At 41.8% G+C, this 24,786-nt stretch overlaps 1 protein-coding gene across 4 annotated transcripts in view; it reads right to left on the minus strand.

Annotated features, from left to right (window-relative positions):
- Positions 1-24,786, minus strand: part of PARD3B (par-3 family cell polarity regulator beta) — a 683,847-nt gene that overhangs the window by 292,332 nt on the left and 366,729 nt on the right. For all 4 annotated transcript variants that reach the window (XM_050969567.1, XM_050969566.1, XM_050969565.1 and 1 more), the window contains 2 exons: positions 14,592-14,777; positions 2,898-3,068 (listed from right to left, as the gene is read on the minus strand). In XM_050969567.1, coding sequence (XP_050825524.1) covers positions 2,898-3,068; positions 14,592-14,777 — 357 coding nt within the window. The remainder of the gene's footprint in view (positions 1-2,897; positions 3,069-14,591; positions 14,778-24,786) is intronic.

A 24,786-nucleotide genomic window follows, 5' to 3' on the forward strand; every position in this document is an offset into this window, starting at 1 on the left:
GCAAGTGTCCTTGTTTGTTCCTGATGAGAGTGTTTGTTGGTGTCTGCCATTTACCACTGATAAGCCCCGTCATTTTGTAGACGGTTCCCTGTTCACCACGAGCAGCTGCATCCTCTACTTGTGGTGCCAGATTATCAATGTAATGCTGTTGTCCGCTCTCACAAGGCGTTTGACCTCCCAGTGTGTCTCGCTATATTGCTCGTGATATTTGTCCTTTAGTTTCCTGGATTTTATGTCCAAAACTTTTCTCTTCAGGGCTCGTCTGGTTACTATGGCATTCCATGTGCTGGGTGTAACCCACTCCTTCCTTCTCTTCTGCTTGCAGCCTAGACAGGCTTCACTGCTCTGCTTATAAATTGCTGTTACTTTGTCCAACTTCTTGTTGATCTCCTCATCTGCATTGCCCTTCTCTTCATCAAGGTCTGCAAGTGCTTGAAACCTGTTCTTGAACTGCAGAATGAAGGCTTTATGTATTTCAAGGGACTTTAGCATGTCAATATCATGTCTCTGTCCCTTGTTTGGTGGACCCACACTTCTCAGTTTTAGCTTGATGGAGGCTGTCACAAGGTGGTGGCCGCTGCCAACATCTGCACCCTTTCTCACTTTCAGATCTGTCAGTGAGTGTCGCTGTTTGCCATTGATCATTATATGGTTCTTCTTTTGCCTTATAAGACTAGTGATTTTCCAGAAAAAGACAGGCTGGCCATAAGGCCATCTTTACTAAGACCACTTCATCAATTTTGAGAGCCTACTGGTGACAACACAGAGACAGCTACAGACCTAGTTTCCTAAGCTGCTTCTTCTCTTTCAGTAGCCACTGGCCAAATAATGTGTTGACTGTTTTCCCCTCCTCCTCATTCGAATGCTCTATTCACAGACAGTTAAATAGTATATTCAGAGTCTCTTTATTATGGGGAACAGCCATTGTTAACAATTGTACATGCCTCCAGTGTACAAGAATTCTTTAAGTTACATTGGGAAGATTTACCACTTATTCCTTACACGAAGTGATCCACATCTATTACCTTTTGCAAGTATAATGCTGGCTAAATCAAGCCCTGCACTGATACGAACCACTACTACTAAATTAAAGATGGGGACCCACTGGGAGAGGCAGCCTTAAATTAACAACAACAACAACAAAAATCTGCTTTTCCTGCTCTTTGATAAATGACACAATCGATATCTCAACAACTGATCAGTAACCAGCTTAATTAGAGTATTCAGCTTGTAAAACAGAGCTGTCATGGAAGGCCTCCATTAGTGTCTTGACCAATAAAACAAATAATGAATTTTAAAACACGTTCTACTTATACCAAGCTGGAATGTAGGAGGCAGGAAACGGTTTTGGGGAAGGGAAAGAATGGGTCATAGCCCATTTTGCTATAGTCTCCAGCCTCAAATGGAATTACAATTGAACCTCGAGCACGTTCTATAAAAATTAATTTCTGTTTAAAATGAATTTGATTCAATCAAGAGCTCATTATGTATTCTTCACAGGGCATGTGTCAGAATTGTTTATGTGTTTCATATATCTGGGTAATGTATAAAACTATATACGTTGACTATGAAAAGCAGCTTCTTGTATTTTTATTACATCAATAATTCAGTTGTAGTATTTTTGCCAAAGTGGACTTTTTAAAAATAGAAGGTAGCAATGATAAGCTTTCTTTCTAGTTTTCTCAGTAGATGGATTATCATTCATACTTCATCAGAACAATACATATAAATGTATAATACTAGTTTTACATAAGGTACAGACCATGAAAGATAACTGCAGATGAATCAATTTGCTTTCTTAAATTTAAGAATAATAACCCTAGAATATGCTTTCAACCTGTCTAGAGTGGTATCACCATTGATTGTCTAATTGTGGTAATAAGACTATAAAGGGTCTCTGTCTCCTGCAGGAAAAGATTTGAAAGTATTACCCAGTAATCTCAAAAAATGCCCCAGGTAAACTACCCACTTGCTTTCCTTGTGTCCCCTCTGCTGTGTTACAGTGTATCCACGTGAGACAGCCTTTGTGAAAAGCAACTTCCGAGTGTAATTACAGTATAAAAATTAGCAATTTTTTTTTATGCCAATCCAGGTGGGAGGTAAAGCAAGTTTAAATATAACTAGTGAAGTGGAATCTACCATATCTTCACATCTTAAGGGAAAACAGCTTCCCTTCCCCAGAACAACCATTCTCTCTTATCTTCTATATATAAATACATACACAAAATATTATTCTCAAACATTCACCCAGAGTACTATAATGTGATTTCTAAAGGCCCTTTTTTCTTTTTTGATCTTAATCACAGTTGTATCTGTTTCTCGTGAACAGTATATATATTGAAAATCCAGTAAAAAATTATTTAAAAGTGAACGTTAAAATTAGTGTGATGGGTGGATAAGCACCTCCAGAAGCCAGAGGCAGACAGTTATTTCTTTACAAGAATAGTAAAGTCACACAGACAGATCGCTTACCTCATTTCCTAGAGCTGAGTTCAAAAAATTCAAGAACTCAAAACTGTAGTACCTTTATTTATTTATTTATTTATTTTAAAGTGGCTTTCCTTAATGCAAGTACTAATGCACTCTTTTGAATCAGTGCAGCGATGTGCCAGGTTTATGGAGTCAGAACTATAATTTAAATGAGTTTTTAAATGTTAGTTAAAGCCATAAGGTGAGTGAAACTGTAACCCCAATGAAATCAATTAGGAGTTCTGCCATTGACTTCAATGAGGCCAGGATTTTTCACTCAGTATCTTTAAGACACACATAGAAATAGGAAGATATTTTCAAAATGGTGGATGGAGAATTGCTCCAATAATTATTATTAATAGAACTGTGAATACAATTCTTTGCTTACCACAAGGAGGTCTAACTCATGAACAAGTTTTTTGCATCACCTGCATTTGTCTATCCAGTCTCCTGAGAACCACCAACTGAATCATCCCGCGAATGTTCCCTTCCATAGACATGGAACGCCTCAGTGTCTCCATGGCTTCATGGTTGGATTTCCCCAGAAGAGACTCTCCATTCACTGCAATCAGCTGGTCATTTATTCGCAGGCGACCATCCTAGAAGGCAACCAAAAATATTCAAGTAATACCATGTAGGGGCAACATGTATAGGAGAGCAAGATGCAGTCATGTTTCTTTCTTAGAAGCTATGTACAATCCAGTTGTAAATATCACCAAGTCTACGTAAAAAGTCTACGTAGCGCTAGCTGGCCAATTCCCAGTATTTGAGTAGTACAGTTCACTAGACAATTATAAAAACATAGGCACTTTGTACCAGTTCTTAAGAGAAGAAAATGGGAATATGGACTCTGGGATAGAGAACTTATACCACATCTGTTAGTATCTGTTGTACAACCAAGAATGAACATTGGAGTATATTTTTAAATTCTGTGCATCTGTTAGAATCAGCTAAGAAATGATACAGCTCCACAAATTACTCTGTCCTATGCTGCTCATCATGTCATAGTTAATATGCCACCATATAAGGAAGTGTTCTCATACAGAATGGTCACTAAGAAGAAAGCATCCACATTTTAATGAAAAACTCTTCATGTATTTTAACAGCTAACCCTGCTGCCAATAACAAAATTGAAGTTGTGCCACCTAGAGCGGTTTGTGTTGTTGAAGAAATCCATTCACTTTCATTGCCAGAGTTTGCTGACAGCTGTAGGCATAATAAACGTATGGACACTTTATTTTCTGCCTTTAGTGGGCATATTGTTGCTTTTATTAATATCTGTGAATGATTTTTTTTTGTTTATGCATGCAGAGATACAGAGAAATAAAAATACAGAGAAATTCTGCTGATCAAGAATTGAAGGTTTCTCTTAGGTCTTGTCTACACTGCCACTTTACAGCGCTGCAATTTTCTTGCTCAGAGTGTGAAAAAACACACCCCGAGTGATGCAAGTTTCAGCGCTGTAAAGTGGCAGTGTAGACAGTGCGCCAGTGCTACTCCCCTCATGGGGTGGGTTTTTTACAGTGTTGGGAGAGCTCTCTTCCAGCACTGGCGCCATGACTACACAGCCACGTTAAAGCGCTGCTGGTAGTGAAGACATACCCATAGAGTTCAGTCAGTTCACAACTATCAAATTGGTGTCAGAACTCTGAAAGAAGGAAGAGAAAGGGGCTGAGACTGAAGAAATCTATCACGAATGGGAAGAAGGGCTGAAAGAACAGCAGGAAAGGAAGTATGATCAAAAACACATTAGCTGGTTCAACTGGTTCAACTATGAGCTCGTGTGTTCTTCATAATGCCCTAATCAGAACTGTTTCTACATCTCATTGCTGTGCAATCCAAAATGTGTATACTTTTCCATGTTTATTTTTCTATCACACTGATGTTCAGTTAACTCTTGTAGCATTGCTGCCAGGTCTAACTAAATGATTTTTGTGTGAGTGACAGTTGCCATCTTAAATCCAGTTTTCTTAAGTATTATTTTTGCTGGAACTGGGAATCAATCACTGTTACCAGAGCAGAGCATGATGAGAAAGCAGTGTCACAGTACTAAAAGGAACAATGGAGGCCAGAAAAGGAAAATAAACAGGGAGGGAATAGGAGGAAGGAGAGGACTGGAAGATGAGTGAAACAATGAGGGAGGGTGAAAGGACCGAAGAAAATAAGGAGGATTATGACCTTCGTAGAGAGGGGCCAGGAAAAGAGCACAGGAAGCAGTAGTACGATTTGGGAGGAATATAGTGGAAAACACTCCATTGTCTGTGTCTGATGCCAACATAAATTTACAAATAGCCAAAGGAATATGCTAGCCCCATCTTTCCACCACATACAAAAAATGGTGCCTTAGGATATGTGAAAGTGAAGGGAGAGAAAAGAGTTAACACTTTGGTATAGGGCCTTTTATTACTCGCACGTCAGTTATAATTCCTTTGTGCCCTAATAAAATTCACTGAAAATAATGATTCCCTTGATTTCAATGGGAGCATGAAGGAAAAAAGCCGCCTTTTTGTAAGCCTCTAAGGATTTTAACCTTTTTTTTTTTTTTAAACAGGTTCATATTCTTCTCATACAATCCCATAGTCTCTTTCCTGTTCTGTGTATATACCTGTGAATAAGCCCTCTTGCTTAAAAATCTGTCAAAGCTGCTTGCACAAATATGTACAAGTACACACTAGACATTTTCAAATTTTAGCCTATATACAGGAATATATCAATAAATTATTTTTAATTAATCAGTACAGTCTTAGACACTCCCATACTTTCTTGTTTTTGCTTTGCAATTCTTTCATGTGAGATTTAGTATTTCTGCAGATGTTGGCTGTCTTTTATAAACTCAGTTCTTAAAAGCTCTTTTGACCTCTTTAAATGTGGTAGGTTTAAATGCAAAGCTCATGACATATTTGATGGACTGAATAAAAGCAAAGTAGTCTTACATGTTTTACAAAGCAGTACATTTAGAACTACTAAACCATCCCACCAAAGACAATAAACAGTTGGAGGCAGCTGAATACTGTTTTTGCAGGGGACCAGGAGAAAGTTATTTAGCATAGAGACTTTCTGTGATTTTGAGGAGTGGGGAAAATGTATGAACAACCCTCAAACTCAGATTCGCACATTACTGGTATTATGGTCTAGTGTTAGTACACTGTACTGCAAGATAATACATTTGGCTCAAGACAAGCTATGTTTGTACTGTTGTACAGTATTTGTACTTTTCCTTTTATCTCTAAAAGGTTTCTTTCTGCCTTTGGATTAGGAAAACAACTTTTAGAGTCTGAACAAATTAGGTATTTTTTCATTCCATCTTTGAACATGCAAGTGGGCCACAGTCATTAAGAATGAAATTAATGTTCCCTGGCATAGTCTGAGTAAATGTGATTTATGCGGGGAATCAAAGCAAAAGGTAAATTTATGGCCATCTCTATTTGTAGGCAGGCCACAGGACACTTAGCATTTTGATTGTAATAGTGGCCATGACACTGTATTCTTCTACGTGGAGTTTGCCCCTTAAAAATCACACTCTGGCCACTCCCTGGGACCACCTTTGACCTTCTTCCCTCTGAGTGAACTGCTTCCTGGCATTCAGTGCAGCCATTCTGTTCCCTGACCCACCCCATACAATTAACTACTAATCAGAGGTGAAAGTAAGCTGGTATGGTCCAGTACGGCGTACTGGCAAGAGCCAGTACGCCATGCTGGACTGGACCGGCTCCTGTGGCTGTGATTTAAAGGGCCAGGGCTCCAGCTGCTGCAGGGAGCCGCGGGTCCTTTAAAGCGCCGCCGGAGCTCTGGCAGCTGGGCTTGGGCAGGGATTTAAAGGGCTCACTGCTCCTGCCACTGCAGGGAGCCCTGGGCCCCTTAAAGGGTCACCGGAGCTCCAGCAGCCAGGCTCGGGAAAAGATTTAAAGGGCCTGGTGCTCCTGCCACTGCACGGAGTCCCGGGCCCTTTAAATCCCCGCTGGAGCTCCAGCAGCTGGGCTTCTGCTAGATGTGGTACAAACATACAGGAAGAAAGAATCTCTGCCCTGAAAAGCTACAGAGGATGATGTGTGTAGGAGGAGCAGGATTCCATCCCAAGTACCCTGCCAACATGCTACAAGACGTGAAATTGAAAACAATACAATTAAAGAGTGAGAGGATGCATCTAAACACATTCATCCCAATAGGCACTTTAGCATCTTGTCCTCAGATGAAAGCATTTTAGCGTCCTGTTCTATATAAGTACAAATGTCATGTATATTGGTAATACCTCTCTTATAGCTATTGAAGCCAAAGAGTACGTTCTTTGCAAAAATCACAAAAGGATGTTGATGTGGATCATTAAAGAGCAATCATCAAGTATAACAGTGGTTTAATCTTGTACGGTTCTTTAAATGCATTAGGATTCTTTTTAGGATTATTACGTTTTTCCATGTCACTATTTTTTTTAAGACTAACTGCTGGATGAGTTAAGTTATCCAATGATCGCGAGGTATTCTGGTGGTTTCTGGGGTAAACTGCATGAGTTGGGATTCTCTAAAATCTATAAGATGCACTTCACTTTTCTATATAAAAATTAGCCTAAAGATTTCAATTTCCCCCTACATTTTCCACAATTTCTTTACTGGGTTTCTTCACTGCCTGCTAAAACAAGTGAGTTAAATCACTGTGCTAAAATTTCAGAAGTCATTGAAAAATGTTGGCCTGTCTTCAGACCTTCTGTCCAGACTGATAAGAGATAATACTAACCAACCAAATTGTTTGCATTTTGTACATAACCTAATACATTCTTCGCATTCTGGAAAACAGACGTCAGTGAAAGAAGTCTCAAACTCTGACACATTAAAGCCATTTGGACAGCATAAAAAGGCACTTTCCATGAATAAATATCCAATTTGTAGCACAACATCTATTGCAATGCTGAGACAAATTTGTTGGTCTCTTGCTGGTATGTGTGATCTGTAAAAGGGTAAGTAATAATCTGATGACTTCAAGCTGATCTGCAAATCCTGTATTCATGCTCTTCTGAAGACAAATTGTGATTGTGTGGGAAGACGTGGTTTTTCAAAACTGTAATATCTAACAATATAACAAAGCCCAGATTGGTTTTTACATTCCAGCCACAAAAGTGAGATACTGTGAGATCATCCTCATGCCTAAAGGGTTACGAACTTCTTGATTTTGCAGTAGTCACAATTTCACAAAAGAACCTTGGTTCACTGACAAGCAATACATGTGCTTAAATCCAAGTGTTTTTGGTTCTAGAAGAGGGGTCAGCAACCTTTCAGAAGTGCTGTGCCGAGTCTTCATTTATTCACTTTAATGTAAGGTTTCACGTGCCAGTAATATATTTTAATGTTTTTTAGAAGGTCTCGCTCTGTAAGTCTATATCTTATATAACTAAACTATTGTTGTATTGTAAAATAAACAAGGTTTTCAAAATGTTTAAGAAGCTTCATTTAAAATTAAATTAAAATGTTATCTTACACCGCTGGTCTGCTTAACCTGCTGCTGGTCTGGGGTTCTGTTCACCTAGGCCAGCTGGCAAGGGTCCGGCAGCCAGAACCCCAGACCGACAGCGGGTTATGTGGGGCTGGCGGCCGGGATCCCAGACCGGCAGTGGGCTGAGCGACTCAGCTCGCTGCCGCTCAGGGGTTCCATCCGCCGGCTCCTGCCAGCCAGGATCCCGGCTGCTGGATCCGCTCAGCCTGCTGCCAGTCTGGGGTCCTGACCCTGCCCACATACAGTGGGTACCTACCTTCTCCCTGATTCTGGCCCATTCTCTTCCTCTCTCTGCACTGAGCTGAGGGTGGGAGTGCACGGAGCACAGGGCTGAGGTGAAAGAGTAGGCTGGGAGTTGGGGTGTAGGGTCTCATCAGGAGCTAGAATGAGGGAGGGGGTTCCAGGTTGGGGCAGGAGGTTTGGATGTGAAGTGCTTACCTGGGCAGCTCCCATTTGGTGCAAGGGGTGCAGGTGGGAATGTGTGTGTGTGGGGGGGTGCGCAGGAGCTCCCGTTTGTTGCTCAGTGTGGGGGTGGGGATGTGGGGGGTGCAAGAGTCAGGATGTGGGGGGTGCATGGGGTGTGGGGGGGTGCAAGAGTCAGGGCAGAGGGCTGGGAGCATGTAAGGGGGTGCAGGTGTCAGGGCATGGAGTGGGGGGGGCTGGGTATGTGTGGGGGGGCCAGAGTCAGGGCTGGGATCATGGGGGGATGAAGGAGTCAAGCAGAGGGCTGGGTGTGTGTGAGGGAGGTACAGGGCTCAGGGCAGGTGCCTGGGGTGTGTGCAGGGCTCAGGGCAGAGGGCTGGGTGTGTGTGTGTGTGGGGGGTCAGGGCAGAGGGCTGGGTGTGTGTGTGTGGGGGAGTCAGGGCAGGGGGGTGTGCAGGGCGCATGGCTCGGTGTGTGGGGGGTCAGGCAGAGGGCTGGGTGTGTGTGAGGGGGGTCAGGGCAGAGGGGTGTGCAGGGCGCAGGGCTGGGTGTGGGGGGGGTCAGGCAGAGGGGTGTGCAGGGCGCAGGGCTGGGTGTGTGGGGGGGGTCAGGCAGAGGGCTGTGTGTGTGTGTGTGTGTGTGGGGTCAGGGCAGGGGGGTGTGCAGGGCGCAGCACTGGGTGTGGGGGGGTCAGGCAGAGGGCTGGGTGTGTGTGGGGGGTCAGGGCAGGGGGGTGTGCAGGGCGCAGGGCTGGGTGTGTGTGGGGGGGTCAGGCAGAGGGCTGGGTGTGTGGGGGGGTCAGGGCAGGGGGGTGTGCAGGGCGCAGGGCTGGGTGTGGGGGGGTCAGGGCAGGGGGGTGTGCAGGGCGCAGGGCTGGGTGTGGGGGGGTCAGGCAGAGGGCTGGGTGTGTGTGTGGGGGGTCAGGGCAGGGGGGTGTGCAGGGCGCAGGGCTGGGTGTGTGTGGGGGGGGTCAGGCAGAGGGCTGTGTGTGTGTGTGTGTGGGTCATGGCAGGGGGGTGTGCAGGGCGCAGGGCTGGGTGTGTGTGGGGGGGTCAGGCAGAGGGCTGGGTGTGTGTCTGTGGGGGTCATGGCAGGGGGGTGTGCAGGGCGCAGAGCTGAGTGTGTGTGGGGGGTCAGGCAGAGGGCTGGGTGTGTGTCTGTGGGGGTCATGGCAGGGGGGTGTGCAGGGCGCAGGGCTGGGTGTGTGGGGGAGGTCAGGCAGAGGGCTGGGTGTGTGGGGGGGGTCAGGGCAGGGGTGTGTGCAGGGCGCAGAGCTGGGTGTGTGGGGGGGGGTCAGCCAGAGGGCTGGGTGTGTGTGGGGGGTCAGGGCAGAGGGGTGTGCAGGGCGCAGGGCTGGGTGTGTGGGGGGTCAGGCAGAGGGCTGGGTGTGTGTGTGGGGGGGATCAGGGCAGGGGGGTGTGCACGGCGCAGGACTGGGTATGTGTGTGGGGGTCAGGCAGAGGGTTGGGGATGTGGGGTGCTCATGGCAGGGGGCTGGAGGGGATATGCCCCTATTCCACTTCCCCTTCCCCAAGGCCCTGCCCCCGCTTCTTCTCTGCCTCTGCACACTGACTCCACTCCTCTCCCACCCCCTCCCTCGCAAGGGCCACCAGCTGATTGGCCGGCAGGGAGGGAGGGAGGGACGGAGAGGAGGAGGAGGGGCAGGAACCCAGCACACTGCGGGAAGAGGCAGGGGAGCCGGCTGGACCAAGCTTCTGCCCGCTGTCCTGGCAGGAGTGGGTGGGGGAGGCGGAGAAGAGTTGGCCGGGCCGAGCCAGGCTCCCGGCAGGCAGCAGCGTGCCATTAAAAGTTGCCAACCCGTTCTAGAATCTAGTACAATAAACTGCAGGGGCAAATGCTCAGAATAAGTGCAAATAAAAGCTTTGAATTTAAAATTCCCAATACACAAGGCTTTTAACATAAATGTTAGGAGCCCTGATTTACACATACCTACACTCTCTCTCTCTCTCTCTCTCTCTCTTAAATTGATGCAAGGAATTTTATAGTTGTTCACAGTTGGGTGTCGACTGTGCCGTACAAGATAGCCAACCACAGGAATATAGAGAATTGGAAACCCAGAAAGAGTAGCTTTATTTACATAATACAATTCAGGGTTGGTGTGGTGACTTGGCTGTATCATACTGAGTTACTATGAAGAACATCCAGACTTGGGAGGGACTTGCTATCTGTGTCAGTAGAAGGTTGTTTTGATACCCTTTACATTATCTTACCACGTTTGCTTTGTCAAACTCATTTATCATTCCGTTCCAAGCAGGTGTGGACAATGAGCAACCTCTTTTTGGACTGCCCCCTTCCACTGCTTCATGTTATTCCTCCTTGAGAAAGGACGTTTTGTATCCAGTCTGGTTTTAAGGGTTGTATTGGCCGTAATGTAACAACTTATGAAATGGAACTTTTGTTAACAGGTCATTTGGGTGGTTCATTCCTAGAGCAATGTAAGCAGATTTTGCCCAGCAGTTAATAGTGCATGCATATATTAGTACAGTGAGAGGAAGGATGGTCCAGTGATTAGCGTGGGACTTGAGAGACCGGGATTCAATTCCCTACCCTTTGTGACCTTGGCCAAGTTACTGTGTCTCTCAGTGACCCATCTATAAAATGAGGATAATAGCACTGTAATCAGGCTGCACTATCATAGATTAAAATCTATTCAAATCTTTAACATACAATTTAGCATCACCTCCATAGATCCATTTCTGATACACTATCTATCCCAAAGTATTGCACTAGCAACTATACAGGTGGGAAAAGAAACAAACAGTGACCCTAGAATGAAGGAAATGATATGTATTCTTCTTTCCCTTATGTTCTTTATAATTTCAGCCTTTACAATGGGAAATGTACTGTGATAAACAACAGTAATGGAAAGAGTTGGGGAGATGGTGGGAGGAATTTGGCAGACGTGTTAATTGTTAATATTTTAGTTTAAATCTGTTATACATGTTTCCAACTATACATGGATTCACAATACTACAATAAACAGTTTAAAACCCTCACACAATTCTAGAACTGGAGAACAGGGAAAAATGCTCATACCATTGTTTGTAAAAGGGGAGTAGGTCATGCGGGTAAAATCCTGATGCTTGAAACCCCAGCAAAGAAAAACAACAACAGTGAAACAAACTTTGTTTCTTGGTTAACCAATTTTCTTGCTGTCACAAAAACAACCCCCTCCCTTTAAAGGCAACTAAGTATTAAACAGTCATATAAAGGCTAAAGCTGTGACTGATGCCATCTGGCATTTAATACCAGCCGTAAATATGTGGTTGTGTCATTTTTAATGTTGTGAATTGTCTTACTCAGCAGGCTAGTGTCAGGGGAGGAATTTACACAAACTGAATTAAAGGTGTTTCCACAGAAAAGAGAATTGTTAGTATCTGCTGAGATAACACAAAAGAAAATATTACATTATAGATCCAAAACAGCTAAACGTACTACATGACAAGATGATTAAGACTCTTATTTTTAATTTCACTAAAGCTATTTCTATTCAAATTTTATTTGGTGAATTTGCTGCCAATAAATTTCCCAAACATTAGCAAGTTATTCAAGTGCTTTTTAATTAAAAAAGTGAACAAGAGTCCTTACTTCCATGAGAGAGATGAACAAGTCATAATGTTGTGATTTATCAGTTTGTGTTCAGCTCAGACATCAGTTCTATGTAACTGTTGTTAAGCTCAACTAAGGCACGCTTTGTCCATAATACTAACAATATTTTGATTGGCAAGGAAGAAGAATATGACAAACTAGGTTTCCACTGACAGTTCAGATTGAATACATTACTCTCCATCTCACAGGCTTGCTGAATTTTTATTCTTGTAAACACTAAATAAGTTTGTAATTTCATTGTCTTTACACTGCTTTATGGGTCCAGCAGAGTCACCCTTGGAACTCTGGAAAGACTAAAAGCAGCCCAGAGAGAATGCTACATGCAACATGTTATTACAGAAATGCCCTAATGCAGCGGTGTACAAACTTTTCCTGTCATGCCCCCGCCTTACCAGTAATGGAATCCCCTCCATTACTGTACAGTTGGCTCAGCAGAGGAGTTTGGACTGAAGGTGGAGGTGGGGGCTGAACTGGGGATGGTTGAGGAGGAGTTGGGGCTAGAGGTGGAGATGGCTTGGCAGTACAGCGGGGGCAGAGTGAAGCTGTGGCTGGGGGCAGAGCTGGGCTGGGTGGCACCCGTTCCCACCTCCTATAGGGGCTGGCTCAGACCTCACAACTCCCCCGCTCCCCCAAAAAAGTTCCTACGCACTGCTCAAGCAGGGCATGCACCACAGTTCGGGCGCCACTGCCCTAATGGCTCAGTAGTTAAGGCTGTTTTGAGTTCTCCACTTAAAGCAGGTATGAATCTCTTAATTAAAACAAGAACATTCACAGAAATCATTCTTAAAAATGGGCTTTTGCAAGAATTGCAATCTTCTATGGCATTTCACACTTTTAAGTGCCATTGTGGTACAATTCAAGAAGATTTAAAATAGCTCTTTTCAGGTTTCCACCATTTTTTCTCCCCAAGGTCACAAAACATCACAATCTCAAGTCACAAATGTATAACTTCACAAGGGTTTCAACTTGCATTAATGCCCAACCTGGAGTTATTTGTGAGGAAAAATAAAAATATAAAACGTGATTTGGCTTTTCTGCTATAACTTTTGTTTTGGTTTGTTTTCTTGTGCCACAGAGGCTGGCAGAGCAATGAATGTTCACAGCCAGCTTCAGCTGCTTCCCAGGTCATGAGGAAGGCCATCTCCCCATCTGACAATCCTATCCAGGTTCTTACACCACACTGCACTGTGGAGTCAAAACACCTTCCAGAGCACTTTACCAGATCGGCATTCTTTCTGACAGACCTTGCTAGGTATGCAAGTTCAGGGCTTTCTGTCACAAACTCTAGCAAGTCTATAGTGGGAAGGGATAGCTCAGTGGTTTGACCATTGGCCTGCTAAACCCAGGGTTGTGAGTTCAATCCTTGAGGGGGCTGCTTAGGGATCTGGGGCAAAAATTGGTCCTGCTAGTGAAGGCAGGGGACTGGACTCAATGACCTTTTAAGGTCCCTTCCAGTTCTAGGAGATTGGTATATCTCCTATTATTATTAATTATTATAATAAAAAAGGAAGGGGAATGGGTGATTTAGAGAATGACAGATAACAAGGAAGCTGCAGCTTCAGAGGGTACAGAAGACACCTATAGGGGTCAGGGACAGACATAGAATGAGAAGGCAGCATAGGGGGCACAGGGACGGAGAAACACCTTTCTCCACATTAGACATTTTAAGCATGCAAAGTTTAGCACTTTCAACTTGGAAAAAGAGCTTGCCTGAACTATCTTCCTTCCTTCACATTCCATAAAGCTGTGAATCCCCCCTCAATACACATACCCCATATATAAAAATCTACAAGCAGAAGAGTCCCACAGCAGTAATCACCGTTGCTATGGTGTGCCTCATGACATCTACCAGAGCCTAGTTTTCCCCTTTCAATACTTACACACCAGGACTACTTGAAACTTTTGTTGTTAAAACAAAACCACCACCACACCACACACCAAGGAAATTCTCACACCAAAAAAGCCAGTAATGTACAGTTAAAGTTGCTCAAGTGTATTTCCTATCACCACAAATTAAAAGTCAAGGAAATCACCAGTTTAGGCAACATTAACATCCAAACCAACCTCAATTCACATCTCTTACCCCCACCAAATACAATCACAGACTCCTCAACTCTAAGACAAAGGGTAGACTTTTCAAAAATGCCTAAGTCCCCTTCACTTAGGCACTTTTGGAAATTCTACTCAAAGCCCATTTCACTCCAAAAAACACTAACGACAATACTCACAGTCAATTACGCAAAAATTCACTCAAATGCACAGCCTTAACTCTGACATCACTTTAAAAAAAAGGAGAAAAATATACAATTTTTTCAATACAAGTATGCATCTTCGTAAGATCTATTTATAGAATAAAGAAACACCTGAGCAATCTTAACTATGAAGTAAATATTGGTGTGTGAGCTAAATATATATATTTATATATGTTAATAGGATATATATATTTATATATGTTAATAGGATATTATGTGATGTGTTGGAATTAGCACTATTTAGTAATTTTCTGGAAGTGAGAAGACAAGAACTCCTAGAAGAGCATGTGAACATCTGAATGCTACCAGACAAGAGCTAATTCAATTCTTCCATACCTTAAAAGCTGCACCTCCATGGATAATAGATTTGATGAAAATCCCAAGGTCAGCCCCAGTCTCCCGAGATTTGTTGCCTTTCAAGCTGACACCAAGTCCAGCAGAACCTGAATCATTCAGGGGTATCTCAAAGGTCAGCTGTTCTGTGGTCTCCAGTGAAAGAATACTGCAGTTGGGCTCTCCTTTCTGTTGGAGAAATTGATAGATGAAAACAGTGAAGGAAAAAAAGAGAATATTACACATAGTGCATTCTAGGTTTCCCAGATCTAATTCTTTGGACAGGTTCATGTAATTAAAAATAGTTTTGCACCATAGTTCCTTTATCTAGTCAATAGCTTTTGGGCTATTGCCTATGTTTTGGTCACATGATTCTGTGACCTAATATATATATATATATATATATATATATATATATGATTAAAATATTTATAAATATATGATTATATGGAATATGGAAATACTTCAGTACAAGGTACTACAAGTTTGATGCTGTAGGACATTTAAGGCGAAGGATTCTGCATTTCAAACATATACAAACAGCTACATTAAAAATGTACTCATATAATTCCCTCTGCCTTTACATGTAGTGCTCACTGATTTTAATAAGAGTTGTGTGGTTAAATTTCATACCACTCTAAGTTAAATCCTTGAAAAATTATTGCACCCTTAGTGGATAAATTGGTGCCTGCTTTGGATATCTTTTGAAGTTTGGAGCAGCAGTGTAAGAAACAAAATTAATAGAAAAATGGTATATGCAGAAAAATACTATTTTAAAAACCAGAACATGAAGTTAGCATTTCTCAAAGGTGCTGGACTGAAGTCCTATGTTAATCCACACAGGACATGGGAGTGGAAACTTCTCAACATTGTCCTGCCAATGTTCCTCAAACCTAACTTGGAGGTATAGTAGAACCTCAGAGTTACAAACACCAGAATTAGGAACTGACCAATCAACCATTTGGAAATGGAAGTACACAATCGGGCAGCAGCAGAGACCAAAAAGAGCAAATACAGCACAGTACTGTGTTAAACATACACTACTAAAAAAATAAAGGGAAAGTTTAAAAAAAATATTTGGCAAGGTAAGGAAACCATTTCTGTGCTTCTGCACAGTAAAGTTTCAAAGTTGTATTAAGTCAATGTTCAGTTGTAAACCTTTGAATGACAACCATAATGTTTTGTTCAGAGTTACGAACCATTCCCTACCTGTTTGTAACTCAGAGGTTCTCCTGTACCACCTCGATGGGTACAAGGAAGTTCATACCCTACACCCTTGACATCTCTGCTGAGATTGTCCACACCGTATCAATGTGCACCAGTTGTGGTGCTGGTTTCTGGATAATCATAATGCTTCCTTTATGACCTTAAAGTTGATTATTCGGTCCAACTGGCAGTGGACTGAGGCCACTATACAATACATTTAACACCCTACATAGGCAGCAAGAAGTGTTAAAAAAAAAGAAGGGTAAAAACTAAATGTAAGTGAATGTCAATCACTGAAATAGTATCAATTAAATACATGATTCACTTATATGTATCTAAGACGCCACTATTGCCGATGGAGAGTAACTACTGTCTGAGGGAGGGGTCATACTATTCAGTGAGCTAGAACTACAAACCTTGATTCTAATATGTACCATATACAAATATTTATTAAAAATTAATTGCATGAAAGTCAATTCATTTAATTGGAAAATACAAAAATGGCACGGTGTTGACACTGATAATTACTGTCTTGATGTCATTAGCTTATCTCCAGTACTCTTGCTCCACTTCTGTGCTCTTGCCTTTGTTCACTTGAAGTACACAACCTTCTGTGGCATTTTTTCTTACGTAAGTAATTAACCAAATTATAATATATGGAGGCAACAGTCCTGTAAAAGTTCCCAAAGCCAATGAATTAAAATAAATAAGAAAAACTGGGCTAGAGTGGTTAGAGAATATGGTTGGATGTCTGGATTTGTATTGTCACCTGTGACAATGACTCATCAAATGAGTTCGGTCAAGTTACTTAATCACATGGCCCAGAAGCAGAGCTTCAGCTTTCCCTCTAGCTGAAGTTAATTAGACTGGATCTTACTGATTAACGATTTGCAGTTATGAAATATATTACCACAATGGGGCTGCTAGGAATCTACTGCTAAGGTATGTATCCCACAACATGGCTCAAAAGAGGGAATCCTTCATCTAAGATGTATCTTATCTAGCCATAGGAAATCTTAGATGCGGAGCGAACTGAAGCCCAAATCTGACAATCCCAGGATCAGTGTGAGAGAAGATGAGTTTTAGCATAAACACTCAGATATTATGGAGATGAGGCTCTAAATAAATACTGAGAGAGAGAGAGATTACCAGATCTTTTATTCACAGCATTTGAAATGCGGGAGGGGGGTGAGAGGGAGGGAGGCAGGCATGGCACAGCACTACATTTTGGACCCAAAGTAAAATACCAACAACAAAAAAATTCTGGCTTCTCACTGAAATATATACCACAACTACACCAAACATCTCAAGTATCTCCTAATGCAATGATAGCACCCCAAACGCCTTATATAAACTGGATCGCCTACATTTCTGCCTGCTACTTGCTTGCTGCACCAAATATGAGCTTTATTTTCAACTAACAGCATAGGAAATGGACAGGTAATATCCATGATACCTCATATAATCATATCATTTCAAAACATGAATATTGGGTGCACTTGCTGACATCATTCACTTATATATTCTCTGGGATTTTCTGTCAGTATCCTTTTGGATCACAAAATAAACAGCTGCTGAAACAACCCAAAACATAAAACAACTCCCTATCATCATACCAAGCCAGTACAACTGAAACCTTTGTGCCCCCTCAGCACAGTGCAAGAAAGTCTAGCTGTAAGACAGATCTTTATAGTGAAGAAGTTGGAAAATTGCTCATGTCCTTAAATGATGACAGGAGAGACAGCATGGATAAAACAGATTGTTCACTCCTGAACAGCTCTGTCAAGTTGTTTTTTTTTTTCTTTTCTTCTTTTTGCCATGTCCCTACAAAGGACAGAATATTTTATAACAGAAGCTGCAAAATGTTGTTAATTCCAGTGGACAACATTACAATAACTAGGCAATTAACATGTGCTTTATAACATTGTTTCTAAATATAAGTGAGTTCAGTTTTAAACTAGATTTCTATATAAGTAGACTGCTAAAAACAAGTGAAAAGATAACCAAACTCTTCAAGTTTTGCACAACATTTTTACATTTATTTAATAAACGTATTCTGTGCATTAGTGCTTTTCACTAATCCATTGGGTTACCATCTGCGTGCCTAGATATGCTATTTGTATCAAATGAGATTTTAAAATGTGTTCAGTGAGACATAAATACTATTTTTTTTTTCAGTATTAGGTTTCTTTCAGCTCTTCTTCAATACCCAGTTTGGAATCCTTATAGTTTCACAACGCTTTCACTACAGCGCTCTAAGTATCGTGTAATTTTATTAAAGAAAACCTCAATAAATTTAACTTTAATTTAAACAACAGCTGCTGGGGGGGATAGCTCAGTGGTTTGAGCATTGGCCTGCTAAACCCAAGGTTGCTTGTACCTATTACTCGAGGAACTCTCCAGACCATCCCCCCCCCCCAATACCTTTCACAACTGCTCCTTATCCAGTAGAGCTAAATTGGTTTAAAAACTGCCCCTTCTTGGGTGCATATTTACAGTCAGCTTAGCTAAGATCCAGCTAATGACTGCTGACGATCTGGCCCTTTTGACTGATAGCAAAAAGGAAGTGGTAAACATGGTATCAGAGTGGACATCTGTGTTTGAAAGTAAACGCAAAGCAAACTGAAGTTATGCAAGTAACAAAGATGGAGAAAGAGCTGTTGATAGGAGTTTCAGGAAAGAAGCTGAACCAGAAGAAAGAATTTGGTATTGGGAAATACACTTACTACCATCGGAGAGAATTCTGGAGAATTGAAAAGAACCACCCAGTATGCATGGGCAGCCGTGAAAAAGGTGGCAGGAGCGCTGTGGGACCAGCAATTAAGTAACAAACTGAAAGGAAAAGTTTACAAGGCATGTGTTTGTCCCTGCCTGCCCTACGGTTTGGAAAGGGTGGATCTGATGGAAAGGGAAAAAAAATATATATAGGTAGTAAAAAACAATATACTGAGTAGAATGGAAGACAAGCAAAGCTTAGAGGGCACATGGAAGAAATCAGGGGGAAGATGAACTTGGAACTCTTCGGGTATATCTACACTGCAATTAAAAACCCACAGCTGGCCCATGACAGCTGACTTGGGCTACGGAGCTGTTTAATTACAGTGTAGATGTTTGTGCTTGGGCTGGAGAGCGAGCTCTCGGACCCTACGAGGGCGGGGCTGGGGGGGTCCGGAGCCCAAGTCCAAACATCTACACCACAATCAAACAGCTCCTTAGCCCAAGCCCCACAAGTCTGAGTCAGCTGACACAGGCCAGCCAGAGGGCTCTAGCTGCAGTGCAGACATACCCTTAGTGATAGAAAGCCTAGGAAGCACAGGTCTTAGGTGGGCGGCACATGTGATAATGATCAGTGAAGAAAGGGTGGGAGGAAGGGGACAGCAAAAAAGGATATGGAAGACCAAGGCAACGGTGGAAAGACTTTGTTAAGAGAAGTTTGAAGAGAAAAGGAATGGAACTCCAAGACATACGAACCCATGCCATGGACTGGAAGGAGTGGCGAAGAATTGTGGGCACCTCTGATCCAGTGTAAATGGGAAAAGGAGTCAAAAAATGAAGTGAAGTTTACCGTAAGATCCAGCTAAACGTGACTTGCAATCAAACTAAGCTTGGTTTGTTTTAACTGTAATGTCACACACTAGCTAGCCATGAAATGAAACTGGATGAAATCCCACTGATCACAATTCTTTAGAGAACAGGTGAGAGGAAGGCTCAGTGTGAAACTACAGTAGCCCTGTCCTTATCTCTGCACTTAAGACATACCATTCCTTACCTATTCCGTGGAATCTAACCGCAAATGCTTGGATGCTCAGCATAGCAAGTAGCAATTACTTCATCACAGATAACTCCAGCAATGAAAAACCTACTGAAAATTTCTGTTGGCAGAGAAAGAAATACAAATATATTTCCTAAAAGTTTGGTTTCCTTCAATACACCAGTAACTTTAAATTCTCACCCTCATAACTCCTTCTGCTCTTCATAATAGATGTCCCTTCACTGATGACTGTAAACAGCTGCAAACTTCCTAAAAATAAGGGAATCTGTCCAGTTAACTAACTGCCTTTTTTGAGTAACCAGTCTCATGAATATTCATGTGTTAGTAGCAACTTCCCCAAATCCTAATTTTCCCTTATATTGCTAGAACACTGTCTCAATACATCAATATTTTACAGAAGAGCAGCAATCTTTGACTGAAAGACTTATGGTCTGGTAAGGCAACTCCACTCTGATGCACTAAGTCTTCAATTCTATTAGAAATACCTTTGCTCTCAGTTCTTTACTTCAAAACTGGTATCATCCTATAATCCTAGTCTACTTGAGGATGGTGTGAATGCAGTGAGCTGCAACACTAATAAGTTTCTGTTCCAGAAAGAACACAGTGACTGTCCAAAATGATACAAACTTGAGTTTCTCTTTCTACACAAACAATATTTTAGAATTATTCCAGGCAGTAATTAAGGTGAATTTTTCTCCACAGTATATATAATATACATCCACATCTCTTAAAGTGTAGTGTACTGTTGAAGTTGCATTCCACTACAGAGCCAGGTAAGCAATTCAGTAGTACGGTGGGTCACAGTTCTGTGTTTAACAGCACCTCTGCTCCCTCCACAGTATCCTCAAGGGTGCCCTTTAGGTATTAGGCCTCACCTCTCTATGGGAAAGGACCTGCGTCTCTCCCTCCAGACCTGGGATTTAGGTGCCATCCCCTGCAATTCATTGTGACTATCCCAGCAGGTTTGATGTCAGTCCAGCATCTGCAGATTGCTCTCTCAGGAACAATGCCAGGGTTACCAGTGGCCAGCCAGCTTTCACAAAGTACAGTCTATTTATTTTAGGACAAACGGATTACAAAGAAACAACAGTCTATATGCATGCTAAGCTTAGCAAGCATCACTCATCTTCCACATGGAGACACTAGTAGGTTTCCAGTCCCTCAAACCCTTCCAGCAGGGTTTTTTCTTCTTTGTTAAAAACTTATGTTGTTTTTGGATCAAAATGAGGGCTCTTCTCAGCCAGTTCAGTCTGGCCCTTTACACCACAAGCTCTTTGTCTGTGGGCCTCTTGAACAAAGTAGGAACCAGTAAATGTAAGTCACCTCAGGAGGTGGTACTTTTCTGGAGTTGTTTAGCAGTCCTAGGGTCTGCAGTAACTGTCCCCCAATGATTCTACTACTTGGGGGAAACTCAGTAACCCTCCTCCATAGAGTTAGCATACGATCCTTAGTTCACAAGGATATCTATAATATTTCTAGATACAGAAATGTATTACTACTCCCAAGGCCTATGGCATTTGGCACATCTCAATAGAATAGTTTTTTGAAGTTTTCATGCTCCCGAGATCATGCATCCATCACAAGATGATCCCTAGAAACCCTTTTTTATATATTATATATATATATATATATATTATATATTAAAATTACAAAGATGGGAAATACAAGGATGGGAAATCCAAAGGTGCTGAATTTTAATTCTGCCTAGATATATTCATGAACCTAAAGGAAATAAACTTCAGGGTTATGCTTGAGTAAAGAATGGTTACTTAGCCTACAGTAATTGTGGTTCTTCAAGATCTACTGGCCATAGATATTCCTCTTCTGGTGCACACGTGCACATGAAACTGGAATCTTTTGAATAGTAGTATTGGTGGGGCTACACCTGCACCTTGCAGGGCCTCCAGCACCCTGTAGCTGAGAGTACAAAGGACAGTGCAACCACAATCGCTCTCCAGTTCCTTAACTAAAACAGAATCCAGATTGCCAATGACTCCATAGTAACAGAGAAGGAATGGAGATTATGGAATATACATAAACATCTTGAAGACCAAAGTTACTGTAGGGTAAATTATCCGTCCTTTCTTTGAGTGATTGTCCCCATGTATTCCACTTTTGGTGACTGAAGCAGTAACTCTTGTCCTGGAGGTGGAACTTAGAACCTACTGAAACAATGACTGTAGGGCAGCTTTGCAAAGCAGACATTGGATATGGAGCCCTTTACCAAGGAGTAATGCTGAGTAAAGGTGTGAGTTGAACTCCAGGTAGATGCTGTATAAAGCGCACTACTGTATAACATGTTCTGATACAGTCCATTTCAACACTCTTTGGGTGAACATTGGTTGACCCTTCAGTCTGTTGGTGAACACTAGAAACAGTCTGGTAGAATTCCTGAATAGTTTCACTCAGTCCAGATAGCAAGTGACAGATCTGATAACATCTAAGGTGTGAAGTTTGGCCTCCCCACTGCCGAGTGGAGAGAGATTTTGGGGAAAAAACTAGTAGGTCCATAAACTGAATAGGAGTGAGAGAGTGGACTCTGCTATCTTGACTTTGAGGCCGAGAGCAGCAAAAAGATCCAGGACTGTCTGGCTGAGCTTCTCATGTGATGATTGACCCTCTGTGAGCCAGTCATCAGCTATGGTACTTGACTCCATTGCCTTCTTGGATGTGCAGCCATGACTGCAAGCACTTGGTGAGGCCTCTTAGGGCTGTGGAGATTACAAGGGAACCATAGTGAATCAGTAATGAGACTTTCCCACAAGAAACTAGAAGTATTTCCTGTGAGTAATATGAATTACGATATGGAACTAGGCATCTTGCAAGTGAGGAGCTGTGAACAGTCTTCAGGATCTCAGGTAGGAATTTGAATTTATCATCCATTAATTTGAAACAATGGATGAATTTGTTGAGTTGTCAGAGATCCAAAATGTGATTTCAACCTCTTTTCTTATGTAGGGCTAGGAAATTAAGAGAATAACTCCCCTGCCCTCGACTTTCATGGACATTTCTTCCATGGCTCTGAGTTGCGGAAGGGAGTCCACTTTGTTTCTGAGCAATATCTTGTGAGAGAGTTCCAGAAGAGGAAAGGAAAAGAGTAGGGAGGGGTTGGAATTGGATAAACAACCTTTGTCCACTATTTCCAGGTCTCACTTGTCTGAGCTCATCTGGTTATAGACTTCCCAATAAGAAAAACTGGAGGTGTGAGGACATAAGCAACTGAAAACAGGGGTGTATTATGGAAAATGACAGACATCTTTAATGCATGTATCACCGTCTCTCCATCTATAAACTCATCAATTTTTAATTTTTGAGTTGTGTAGGCAAAGAACTGGAAAGTGTCTCTGGGATCTCCAGTAAGATCTAACTGCTGCATCTTTCTGAAAAGTTTTCCAGTGGGGGTAGGCATGCACTGATATTCATACATAGATTGTTATGACAGCTGGTATTACTTGGCAACTACACGATTTGAAATAAGTGAAAACAGTAATTTTCCAAAAATTAAACACTTGCTGTAATCAAATCTCTCTTAAATCTTATGGCAGACCTCTGAAAATTCAATATATATTGGATATAGGCAATCTGCAGCAATTTTATAATTTGTTTGATAGGACTGAACAATAGAATCAATCGTCTCAAAATGCAAATAACTTCACTGTTATATCAGTAAAACCAAGGCTCTTGTTTGAGAAGTTTTGCTCCCAAACCTGGGATTGATGACTGTAGTTTGATAACATAACAAAACAAAGACACCCCAAAGCCCTCTCTCCTGCAAACTCTTACTCATTAGTCAAATTAGTCAGAAAATGGCCAAAGTTCATAAAGGACTGCATTTCAAAAAAAGGTGAGGGGACTGTGTAAACCTGTTAGACATATTAGCAGAAAAACTTACAACTATAGCAAACCAATGGTCAATGCAACAGATGGAACATCTTGAATTGAGAGTTTCAGGAGACTTACTTGAGTACACTGCTAGCTAACTAAGTGTCACCACTGGTTTTTACTAAGCTTTAATAAGCGCATCTGTGATACAAATCTCTGACTTGTTAATTAAAAAGCTATATGTAATCCTTCAAACAGCATAATATCTACTTATATACTTCTAATATCTTTCCACACCTACAGGCCACAGTCAAAATTCATCTTCAATCTTCCCTACTGTCTACAGTAGAAACTGTCTTCTACCTACAACAGAAACAGAACTGGAAGGTTTTAAAAATAAGCACTTTTCATTGTGTTATTTCTTTTCAATACGGTCCATGGTATCTACTAAATATCATGCTCAATCCTCTATCTCCTGAGACAACACTTTCAATTAAACCTCTCATTTAATCTAAGAACGTCTGTTCTCATTGACCACTGCACTTATCATCTGTGGATTTATGATAATCTAATGCACATCTCCCCGACTGGAAGGGCTGCCTTATTTATCCCCATTGTTCTTTTGCCAAAAGAGAAGCTTACAAAAAACCCAGTTCTCACTGAAGCCAGGAAGGAAATAGCATTTGTTTAACACAACAAGAGGCCTTTCACTACCTGACTGATGCCCTTGACCAGCACACTATCATGGCCTCTCAATGTGCTGGCTGCCCCTTGCCTGGCTGCTCAGTTCTGATAAGAGATGCCAAGTCCCTTGAGTGCCATTCAGAGCTCAGAGTGAGAGGCAATGTACCCATGAGGATTATTTTCAAAGGCTTATGAAGGAAATAAGACATTTACATGCTTTCTCTACTATTTTCTGCAAGAAACCCTCCAGGTTAAAGAGCAATCTCTGAACATTGACTATTATTTGACAGAAAGGTTTGAAATAACATGCTGAATTGTTTACACCATTCTTTACCTTCTTTCCAGTAAGAACTTCGACACAGTTTAAACACACATATAGATATACTATAATGCTTCTGAAAACAATGCTCCAAGGTAATGGTTTGATGTAATGTCACAATGAGGTAAATAACTGAAGTCACTGTTGCATATAACCCTTACCACACTTTTACGGAAGCATTATATTTGCATTTATCTACCTACCATACTGTGATAAAAATAGTCATTAATGGTACCTCCTGTTAAAAGGACAGAGGTGAGTGTTATTTTGTGCTTGGATATTTTGCACATTAATGTACTGCACTGCAAGTCCATGTCACATTGGATAGAAAGGGTTTAGTTTGAAATACCTAGATGCCTTGGAACCACAGCTTTGAATACTGACAGAATCAGACT

This window comes from Gopherus flavomarginatus, chromosome 10, assembly GCF_025201925.1.
Source record: "Gopherus flavomarginatus isolate rGopFla2 chromosome 10, rGopFla2.mat.asm, whole genome shotgun sequence".
Classification (NCBI taxonomy): Eukaryota; Metazoa; Chordata; order Testudines; family Testudinidae; genus Gopherus; species Gopherus flavomarginatus.